Here is an 11645-nt window from a genome sequence, read left to right as displayed (position 1 = left end):
AACCAACTATGATTCCAATGGAACATATTAAACACTAGTTGATTCTAATACGATTTTTCAGATTATGGAACACTATTCCAATTAGATTGTGCTCCCCTTCAAGTAATCAAAATTGTTTCAGTACAACTATTTGAAGGGAACCAACTATGATTCCAATGGAACATATTAAACACTAGTTGATTCTAATACGATTTTTCAGATTATGGAACAGTATTCCAATTAGATTGTGCTCCCCTTCAACTAATCAAAATTGTTTCACTACAACTATTTGAAGGGAACCAACTATGATAGAAACAAATAAACTTATACAATGTCATTATCTTGGATCAAAGAAAGCCTCAAAACTTACCTCCCCCATTGGAAGATCAAGACATGGCTTGCGAAGCATATTTGGATGACGGCAACACCGCGTTGATCGGCCGTGTACTCCAGATCAAGCCCGAAGAACTTCTCATGATCCGGTGTGTGGTTAAACCATCGTTCCTTTAACTGTTGAAGGAAAAACGGCACCTCCGTGCTCAGGTTCGTGTACACGACACGGAGCTTGGTCGTGCCATGCGCGACCACCTCATGAAAGGTAGTTGGCATGGTGGAAGAAGAGAAGGGGAGAAGAGAGGAGAAGAACAGAGAGGGCGACGCGAGAGAGAAGAAGAACAGAGAAATGGCGACTGTACGCTTCGGTTCGTGCTTTTCATCGCCCGAAACGACGCGGGATGCAAACCGTTTGGGTCTTTAATCCCGGTTTGAGCCACCAACCGGGACTAAAGAGGTATACCAAACGGTTGCCACCACTACGGCAGACCACGTGTTAGGCTTTTAGTCCCGGGTTCAACCACCAACCGGGACTAAAGAGGTATACCAACGGTCGCCCCACTACGGCAGGCCACGTGTTAGTCCTTTAGTCCCGGGTTGAGCCACCAACCGGGACTAAAGGGGGATACGAACAGTTGCCACCACCACTGCCCGCCGCGTAGCCCTTTAGTCCCGGTTTGTGACACGAACCGGGACTATAGGCTCCTTACGGGCCGGGACTAAAGCCTCGAGGGAGGCATTGAGAATTGGGGCGATGTGGCCGGGCCTTTAGTCCCGGCCCAGAGGCAGGCCGGGACTAAATGGTCCAGGCCAAAGGCTCGTTTTCTACTAGTGGATGCCCCCAAGAGGAAAAAAACGATACTACGAACGCCATCATCATTTGATCCGGAAGACCCAGATCTAGGGTTTTCCCCCAAAGCATCCCGAGCCTGATGACGCAAAATCAACAACGATGCCTCGACAAGCGAGCGACATCAAAGACGTCACCATCGTCCACCATGACCATAGTCGGCGTGATTTTCATCGGCATTTGCGCCACCGCGCGTGCGCCGTCGGCATCATTGGTCCCTTCAACCGGAGCAAATTCCAAAACGACGTCCTGAAGAGGGGCTGCAACGCAAAAGCACCACCATCGCTCGATCTCAAGGAGATCTAAGGTTTCCCTCGGAGTTGCCCGCACTGTAATAGACCCAACAAGGCTAGAATCCATGCGAATCCGCCCAGCTGCCGACGTGTCGCACCCGCCACCGCGTCGACCGCAGTCCAAGCACCATGGCCCACACCTAGGCGCAGATCTGGCCGCACCGCCGCCGACCGATCTGGTCAAGCTACCGCCATCCCTGCCGACCATGACACACCAACCACCGAAGGGTAGCCCCACGCTGCCCGAGGCACCGGCGGCCAGATATGGAATAGATCGACCACTGGTCATCATAGGAGCGCCCCTGAGCAGCCCCCACGCGAGCACTAGGGGGAGTCACGAGCGCGCGATGCAGCCATCGCTCTTTGAGTCCTCGCCTGCGTGCCGAATGTATGTTGCCGAGAAGAGGGGGTGGATGTTGACTATGGCCACGGATGAAGAAAGAACATGAGGAATGAGCGGTTGTGGAAGAGATTTGAGCGGTGGATGGGTCCTACCATAATCTTGCACTTGCGGGAGCTCCCTCTAGTCGTAAGATTGTAGTTGATCGGAGGAGGGGAACTTTTGAAACATGAGTGTATATACATCCTATATGTAAAAAAATAGCAATTCAACAAAAAGTTCAAAAATTATGAAAATATTTTAAAACAAACTTAACCTTCCATTATACTTGTAAGAAAAATTCCAAAAAAAAAAATACACTTTGACTTTTGAAAAAAAAACAAATTTTCGGCTAAAATAACGTGAACAGTGACCTATAATAGCAAATAAAATTAGTATTTTTTGTCGAGAAGTCAATGTTGACTCTTTTTCCTTGAAAATGTATATACCGGTGCAAAAAAAGTCAAGTTTAATCCAAAAATACTTTAGAACTATTTTGAATTTTTAACTAGTTATTAAAAAATATTATATAGGATGCATATATAACCAGGAACCAAAGTGTATTTCCCATTGATCGGATGTCATGTGTACGACCGGCACATCACTTCGGCCGGCGGGCCCGTTTATCCAAAAAAACTGTCTCGAGTAACCTCTTTATTTGCACGAGTTATTTTTTTTAGGGAAAGGCCTTGAAGACTAGCTTTATTACTCAATAAGACTTACATCATCTCCTAAGAATTTTACAATAAAATTTGGGGGTGCATCCACCCACAAGGATTGAGAGTTTGCAAGTCCCCAACTAGCTAGCTCATGAGCCACAACATTTGATTCTCGATAATGCTCCAAAGTTACCTTCCCTAAATCTCGAAGTAAGGCCCTACATTCATCAAGAATCGGTCATGCCACCATAGAGTGACATTCATTTGAGCAGATGGCCTCCACGACAATAATATTGTCCATCTTCACCAAGACGTTGTTGATGCCCAGATTATGCACTGGTTTTAGCCCTTCGCGAAGTGACGCCACTTCTGCTAAAACTACATCCGCAACCTGCACTAGATTGGCAGTAGCCACTGCAGTGAATCTTCCTCCATAGTCCCGGACCACCGCTCCACATCCACGTGAGGTGAGTAGGTGCCTACTTGGAAGGAAGCATCAACAATTAAAATCTTTCGGCAAGACAAGGCGACCGGCCATCTATGTAGTCTCGGTTCACTCTTTGGCTTTCGAGATGTGTTGGCCCACTCCCGACGTCGAGTACTTTCCGACGACAGACGATGACCGACGACGAACGACGACAGACCCCTCCTGCCGATGCAATCACGACGAAGTCCTTTTACGCTCGTTGCATGCGCTCGGCCGTGGAGAAGCGGCCTTGTTACAAACATGAGGGGTGATTCCAAAATTCGTGTCGAAGCTATTGATGCGAGGCAGAATTTTGAAATTTGTGTCGATGCTATGGACACGAATGTCAGTTCGACGTACATGACGTCTGAAGATCATTAATCAAAGTATGCTGATGTTAAAGTAGACACGTATGCACCAGCCATGTCACGCTATCGAGTAATTGACGAAGAGGTGGCGTTAGAAGTCCAAGACACGAGGCATGAAGCTCCATGTACGGTTGTCGCTGTGGACAGTCCAGGTGCTCATATAGGTGCGTATGTACGAGGGGTGATAGCTACTGTGCCGAAAGGAAGCAACGGTGATGCACCAAGAAGCAACAACGCGACGCGTGATGCGTCATCTCAGTTGGCTGCGTTGGTCGAGCCAGTGAGCAACACGCGTGGTGCTGCAAGCGGCATTTGCACGAGGATGGGGCACATGTGCATTTTCATGAAGCTGCACAAGTTTTAGCAGCCAACACCCTTGTTCAAGGAAGCACGTCGCTAAGTGGAGGCCTAGTTGATGGACTAAAAGGTGCTACATGTCCAGAAAAGAAAAAAAGGCAGAAGTGCCCAGCAAGCAGCAAGTCGGTTTGCAGCGAAAAAGGTATTGTCCCTAAGGATCAGCAAGGAAGATATGGTGTTGGGACTTCCAGTAGCCCTTGCCGTGAAGGTATGCTGGAAGAGACCCCGGCTGCACCAGCAAAATTGTATGCAGTACAAGAGATTCTTTTTGCTGTGACTGTACTGAAGGACAGGGCATCATCATCTACACCCAAATGTCTACAACTGGTGTTCGACATACATCCGGACAAATCTCTTCGGACAATTGACCCGGGAATGGTCAGAGGGAGTGGGCGACGGTGTGCTGCAGACGTCGAGGAACCGGCGAGATTTGAAGACGCAAATACGAAGGAGTGTTGGCGTCATCCTATGAAAGAAAAGTGGAGGTCGATCCACAATAACAATGCATGGGAGCTCGTGGATCTTCCGAACAATGAAAAAGCCATGGATCTCAAGTGGGAATTTACGATCAAGAAAGAAGCTGAAGGAAATTGCATGAAGCACAAGGCAAAACTAGTGGTCAAAGAGGACATGCAAGATGAAGGTGTGGGCTTCAAAGAAGTGTTCGTTCCCATTGCACGGATGGAATCGGTGAGATTACTCATCTCTCTCGCGGCTCAAGAATCATGAAACATAGATCACATGGATGTAAAATCCACGTTTTTGCACCGTGAGATGGAAGGAGATGTGTGTGTGAATCAGCTACCGAGCTTCATCAAAGAGGGAGAAGAGCACAAGTAATCGAAGCTACACAAAGTCTTGTATGGACGACGGCAAGACCTTCGGGCGTGGAACATCAAACTTGACCAGACTATGTTTCTTTTGGATTTGAGAAAGCCCCACTAGAACATGCAATGTACAAGAGAGGCTTTCGAGATGCACACACAAAATTCAGAGTTAACGCATGCATAGCCAGTGCAGTTCTCGCTCGAGAAGCCAGCTCTTCGCCCCGCACAAATTGTCTCCTCTGCCACCATAGATACTAGCAGGTTGCAGCAATCAACTCCGGCATCATAATCAGATCAAAGTAAGTCCGCTGAAACGAGGGGTCGCACAGAATGCATTCGAGGACTGTAGCACCAAGCCGATCAACATTACTTGCCTCTGTTACTTCATGTGCAATCCCAAGTGCTTCCCATACTGCACGAGCTCTGCTGCATTTAAACAATGACATCCTCAACATCTCCCTTATAAGTAGGGCATTGATAGACAGTACCGATGTGACGATTTGCTAATACACTAAAGCATGGTATTGCATTGTATAAGCATCTCCAAATAAATATGTTTATCTTTCCCAACGGTTTGAGGCCCCATAACTTCTTCCACACCGGATGTATTGCACAGCCACTCCGGTGGCTGCTCGAGGAGCCATTTGTAATGTATGTATCTTCCCACTGTTTATAGTAGGCTGATCTTACTGAGAAAATACCAGTCTTTGTCAGGTGGCACGCAATATAATCCTTTGTAGCCTGTTGATGTAGGGAAATTTGCATAATGCGCTCTGCCAAAGTTGTAAGAGTCGCGATTCTGAATCGGATCGGAGCTCCGTCGATAGGATCGAGAGTTGTAGAATCATAACTACCAGGATCTTAGAAACTTAGATTCTATGAGCAAAATCATAAAATCGGAAGGGATAGTTTGGATTGTAAGATCTTAAGATTCTAAGACTTGAGTTGTGATTCTGATAACTTTGTGCTCTGCATTTATGTGCCAAAATGTGTCTCTAATAAGTTTGTTCATCCCACTCGTCCGAAGATGGGACAATGAGACCGTTGACTTTCGAGATTAGATGGGTACCACGAACAGTGATCACTTTCCTTGAAGCACTATTAGGTATCCAACAGTCATCCCAAATATTAATCTTTGCTCCATCCCCTACCCTTCAAATGCAGCCCTTCTTGAAAATCTGAGATCCCGCCCTTCTTGAAAGTCTGAGATCCCACCCAAATACTCTGCCAAACGAAAGACGATGCTTTCTTGAGCTCACAATTCATAATGTCCCCGTTGGGATAATATTTGGCTCTCATCAATCTAGCACATAATGATTCAAAATTTTCCACCAACCTCTAACATTGCTTGGCTAACATAGCCAAGTTAAAACTATGAATGTCTCGGAAACCCATACCTCCTTTCTCCTTGGGACACACATCTTTCACCAAGCGAACCAATGCATTCTCTTGTGCTTTTCCTCGTCTCCCCACCAACAATGCGAGATTGCATCAGTGATCCCCTTACAAATTTTCTTTGAGAATTTGAACACACTCATCGCATATGTTGGGATGGCTTGGATCACTACCTTGAGAAGGGCTTCTTTTCCACCAAAAGATAAGGTTCTCTCCATCCAACCGTTTACCATGATTTGGATCCTTTCAATCAAGTGCTGAAAATATGTCACTCTTTCCACACCGATCATGGCTGGAAGGTCCGGATATTTTTCAGAGAGGAATTCGGTCATCATGTTTAGTATGTGACACACTTGTGCCTTGATTTCGACATCAGTATTCGGGCTAAAAAATATTGAGCACTTCGCTTCACTCATGAGTTGTCCCGACGCCGAACAATAATCATCTAGTATTGATCTAAGAGTCTGGGCATTTTGAGTGTATGCTCTCATCAATACAAGAGAATAGTCAGCAAATAAAAAATGTTAAATGATGGAAGAATCACGACACACCTGAACTCCAATCAAATTACCCGCGGCTTCCTCGTGTGAAATTAGAGCTGACAGCCCAATAAGAATAAATATGAAGAGAATGGGTCTCCTTGTCAAAGACCCCTAGTGGGTGCAAATGGTGAGGTCTCATTCAAATTAAATCTCACCTTATACTCCACAGACGTGACACATGCCATAATCATCTGAACTCATATGCTTGCAAAGCCAAGTTTGTTCAACATTGTCTATAGAAATACTCACTCGACTCTATCATAAGCCTTATGCATATCAAGTTTTACCGCACATGTCCCCACTTTACCCTTCTTCTTCATTGTGTGTAAGCATTCATATGCCACAATTACATTGTTAGTTATGATTCGTCGAGGGACAGACCCGCTTTAAGTTTGAGAAATAATGTCCGATAGTAAAACTTTCAGCCTTGACGCTAGCATCTTCTAAATAACTATGTAAACTACATTGCATACGCCACGGAGGCGGCCGGCGGCGGGCCGGCTAAACCCTAATCGCGTTGGGTATCGCCTCCCAGTAATGCTACAACTACGGACATGTTACACGATGTTTACAGACTAAGCAGAGATGGACTATGTTGATTGGTCTAGGATGAAGCGGGCCCGTCCTGAAAATCAGGGATGACGTGATTAGTGAGGAGAAAAGGATTAGTCCATTAAAATCTGTAGAAATCTTCTGTAACTCTAGCATTTTTTATCGCCTCCAGCGGAGGAAAACGCTTCGCGTGGCCTTTGCACCAGTTCTTGTTACTAACCTACGTGCACAACGATGTAAAAAAACTACGTGGATATTTTTAAGGGGTTCCTATATGTCACGTGACAACTCCAAAACTATACGCACGTGTTGTACACTTTACATGCGGACGGTGCACGCCCTCCAGCCACGTCTCGACGCTACCAAAAGGCCGGCCGGCGACATTCCGAGCGAGCGACGAAGCAAGATCACGAACGAATGACGGCCGTCAGCTAGACCGCGCCGTGACGGCTGCCAAACCGTCTGTAGCAAACCACCGTCCCTCGGCCAGTCACGCCGGTCGGTGCACCACGATCTGCAGCTCAGCATCACCGGCGTCCGGCTCGATGATCACGGCGAGGGCGTCCTCCTTGCCGCGCCGTGCGATCTCTCATGCATGGTGACCCGGAAAATGCATCCGTCGATTGCCGCTCCCTCGGTTGTTCATGACGTCACGCCGGCCGGCGCACCACGATCTGCATCTCCGCCTCGCGGGCCGGATACCAGTCCGCGTCGGCGGCCTCCAGCTCGGGGATGACGGCGAACGCGTCCTCCTTGCCGACGCGGCGGCGGCAGACCGGGCACGTCGAGTGCGCCTCCAGCCACGTGTCGACGCAGTCCGCGTGGAACGCGTGGCGGCACTTGGGCAGCACGCGGAGCAGCTCGTCGGCCGCCGGGTCGAACGTGCCCAGGCACACCGCGCACTCCGGCTGCGCGGCCGCCGCGGCCCCGCCCATGTCCCCGAACCTGACCACCGGGAGCGCGTCGACGACCGAGAGGCTGACGCCGGAGCGGCACCGGTCGCACGTCGACGACGCCCGGAACCCGAGGCCCAGGCCGCCGGCCGCGCCGCGGGCGCCGCCGCGGCCGCGTTGCCTGCAGTGCTTGGCGTAGATGAGGAAGAGGAAGAGACCCAGGAGGACGCCGGTGAGCGCGCCCACGATGACGGACACGTCCGCGCCCGGCGGCGGCGGCAGCGGGGGCGGCCCTCCCAACTCGTCGGCGGCCGGCGTGGAGTACGCCGACGACAGCATCATCTCCTCTCGGTCATGGTTGGCGCCCCCTTAAGTCAAACCATTGGAAGGAAAAGGAAAGGTTCCATGGCCGGTGGCACGGCGTACGAGTGGTGCAGGCCGTGCGTGCTCGAGGCGCCAGCAGTGGAGGTCAGCCGGCATCTTAAAAATAGAGGAAACCTATTCTTTGATCGAGCTAATTTTCGGTACTTCCTTCTGGAATTTGAATTGTGAAATGGTGTGACCAATTGGTATATCGTCTGCCACGCAAAAAAAAAAAAAGCATCCCAGTATCTCATAGTACATGCATGGAAAGCACCCGATGTGACACTGCAACGTCGAGTTACTGTACTAATAGTGAGGATGATGTACTGATACTACTAATGACGAATAAATCGAGTGACAGGGACAAAACAGTGTTGATAGCAACCAAACGGCCGTACCCATTTCGTCGTCCCGTCACCATAGGTCGGCACATATGAAACTGATGGTCCAACCCAGAGACCCATGTCATCTTGGGTCCATTTTTTGTCCGCACAGACCCATTTTAAACGTAAATTTAGGTTATATTTAGATCGACGGCGGACACAAAGCGGGCGTTTCTGTGCCTGTGTTATCTGCATGTGTCCGTCCTGACTCACTTGTCACATGGTCATCCACTCACCTTTGCCTACTTATTTAATTCGTTGACCCACCTTCACCCACCTCTCTTCTATTATTTTACTATCACAGTACCCGCGGACAGGGCGGCGGAGGACCCACCCGTTGAATGTATGTGCTGACTCATTTAAAAAACGGACAAGGAAAGGCCGGCGGACGACCCAAACAGACAAAAAGCGGACCCGTTTTGGGTCGACGCGTTGAAGATGCTCCGACAGTATCGTTTTGTATTCAATGTGCCGTGGTTTATGTTTGGAGGGTGTATATGGGGCCACGGAAAAGCTTAGAGCATCTCTAGCAGACTCCGTATAAGTGGTCAAACCCGTAAAAATATTTGCGTTTTACAGTTTTGATCGAAAAAAATATCCATAACAGAAACCGTAAAAGTGGTCCAACTCGTAAAACTTTTTAAGGGGCACGAAAAAGTCACACCCGAAACCCTTATATTTGAAGGTTAGAAGGCCGATCCGAGGGGTCCTCGTATACCGGTCAAACCTCGTCGGAGCAAACACGTCGCCGCGGAGTTTACCAGAATTCGTGCCCCTAAATTCGCCGGAATTCATCACCGCACGCCGGAAAAGACCGCTAGACGCCGCAATCGATCGCCGTCGGTTTGAATTGGACGAGCTCGACCTCGTCGTGGCCTCCCACGACCTCAGCCTGGGTGTCGGAATCCTCCCGGCACGGCCGACAAAGGGGCACAACTCGCAACAGAGCAGGACAGTGCCGCGGGCGACAAGGCGTGGTCGGCAAGGTTGGTCGCGGTGATGGGACGCGGCCAACGAGCAACGGGGCGCGACCGACGAGGTTGGACGCGGCCGGCGTGGTGATGGGACGCGAGCAACGGGGCGCGACCGACGAGGTTGGACGCGGCCGGCATGCCTGGCACGGCCAACTAAAGGAAGGGGCGACGGGCGTCGGACCAAAGGAAGGAGCTCTTTATCCTTGTTTTATAGTTTGTTTTATAATTTCTGTTCGCCCGTAGCTAAAATGAACCTTTAAAATGTTTTTTTTTGACCCGCATTTCAGTTTTACAATTTGCGCTTTTACGGGGTCTGCTAAAGATGTTCTTAATGTAATGACGTTAAACAGCATAAAGATTTCAGCGGTGCAATGGAGGTACTTAGTGCTTAAAAATAGATGAAGCTATTGTTCTCAAATTTCAATAGCTTAATGCAAGTTTGGCGAGACGATGATACTGCCGTACACCACACAGAGAAACTTATCTCCATAGTACAACTCAAAATATATGCATTCAAATCCCAGTTAAGCGACATTTCCTGCAATGTGGAGCTGCTCTATCATGGATGAATGAAATCGAAGAGACAGCAAAATATAGTAACAAGAAGTCAACAACGACACCCTATTTTTGCCAGCAACGGTACTGAAGCTCAGGCCGGAACCTTGAAGGGCAAAACACTAGTTCTGCAGGACCAAAAGTTCCAGTTCAGAGATGATCAGCGACACAGACGAAGAGAAATTCGGCGTAACCTAGACAAAAGTCTGAACGGGGCAAAGGCAACAAATAGATCAGGCATTGCCTGGATTCTTCCAGACGACCGTCAAAACATCGGCAAATCACAAGATGGCAAAATGCATATAACTGCTAGTCACGGGGCTGATATGATAAACCAACACAACTTCACCAAATTCAACAATAAAGCTTGCAAGTTACGAATGTAAGATTGCATAGGTACATCCCAGGGTCAGCGTAAATAACCAAAGACATCATCATTCGTCTAATCGGAGTAACAGTCTGAATAGCAAGATGAACTTTACAAGTACAGATTTAATTTACCACTGAGCAGAAGCTATCTAGTTGGTCATTTTTGGGACCAGATCAACACAGATGCACAACCCATAACAGTGTTTTAACTACTTGCCACAAAAATCTCATGTAACAACATCCATCCAAATATATTATGCAGAGCACAATGGCAAGCAAATTTATAGAGACAATCAGGGGGGCATCACCAAAGATGCATATGGTTTTTAGTCACCAAATTTGACAATGAGCATGTGAGTTCAAAATGTAAGATTACAAAGGTACATCCTGGGCTAAGGGTATTGGAACAAAATAACCTTTACTACCTTGGGACATGTGATCATTCATACAACCCAATTAATGCATTCTGAATTGCAAGATGAATTTCACAAGTACAGATCAAACCAGATCAAAACTACTTACCACAACAATCTCATATAAGAACATCCAGCCAAACATATTGTGCAGAGTATACTGACAGAAGCAAGATATACTGACAATCAGGGGGTACAGCAATCAATGTATACTGACAGAAGCAGAATATATTGACAATCAAGGGGGATGGCAATCAAAGTATACTGACAGAAACAAAATATATCAAGGGCTATCTTCGTCATGCAAGGCTTCTAGTTTGTGATGTTTAACTTAAAAGGAAAAAAGAGAACCATCAGCCTGATTCACTACTAACAATACGAAATTGTGCCTGCAGTCTGTGGAAAGCAGCCCATAAGTATTGTCCATCAAAATATACTGACAATCAGGGGGGACATTGCCCATCAAAGTATACAAGCAAAACATATCAAGGGTTATCTTCATCATGCAAAGTTCCTAAGTATTGTTATATCTAACTTCCTCGAAAGGAATCATGAACTGCACTAAGCCATTGCCATGATGCAAAGAAGATATGAAGTTAGAACCAAAAGGGACTTATCAGAGAACGAAAAAGCAAAAGGGCTCTGCTACTACGAAACAATAATCATCGCATGGTTATCAAGAATGCACTATGACA

General features: G+C 47.7%; 2 protein-coding genes across 2 annotated transcripts; both read right to left on the bottom strand.

Annotated features, from left to right (window-relative positions):
- Window positions 1-1149: 1149 nt before the first annotated feature.
- On the bottom strand, window positions 1150-1833 carry LOC123430982. Its single transcript, XM_045114804.1, has one exon. It carries the CDS (start codon window positions 1745-1747, stop codon window positions 1256-1258), a length of 492 nt encoding a protein of 163 aa, XP_044970739.1. The 5' UTR covers window positions 1748-1833; the 3' UTR covers window positions 1150-1255.
- A 5367-nt stretch (window positions 1834-7200) lies between these two features.
- On the bottom strand, window positions 7201-8235 carry LOC123428838 (RING-H2 finger protein ATL43-like). Its single transcript, XM_045112963.1, has one exon. It carries the CDS (start codon window positions 8233-8235, stop codon window positions 7651-7653), a length of 585 nt encoding a protein of 194 aa, XP_044968898.1. The 3' UTR covers window positions 7201-7650.
- Between the last annotated feature and the right edge of the window lie 3410 nt (window positions 8236-11645).

Source organism: Hordeum vulgare, chromosome 2H (assembly GCF_904849725.1).
Source record: "Hordeum vulgare subsp. vulgare chromosome 2H, MorexV3_pseudomolecules_assembly, whole genome shotgun sequence".
NCBI lineage: Eukaryota > Viridiplantae > Streptophyta > Magnoliopsida > Poales > Poaceae > Hordeum > Hordeum vulgare.
Note: the sequence above shows the minus strand (reverse complement) of the source record. Positions and strands in the feature narration are given on the sequence as shown.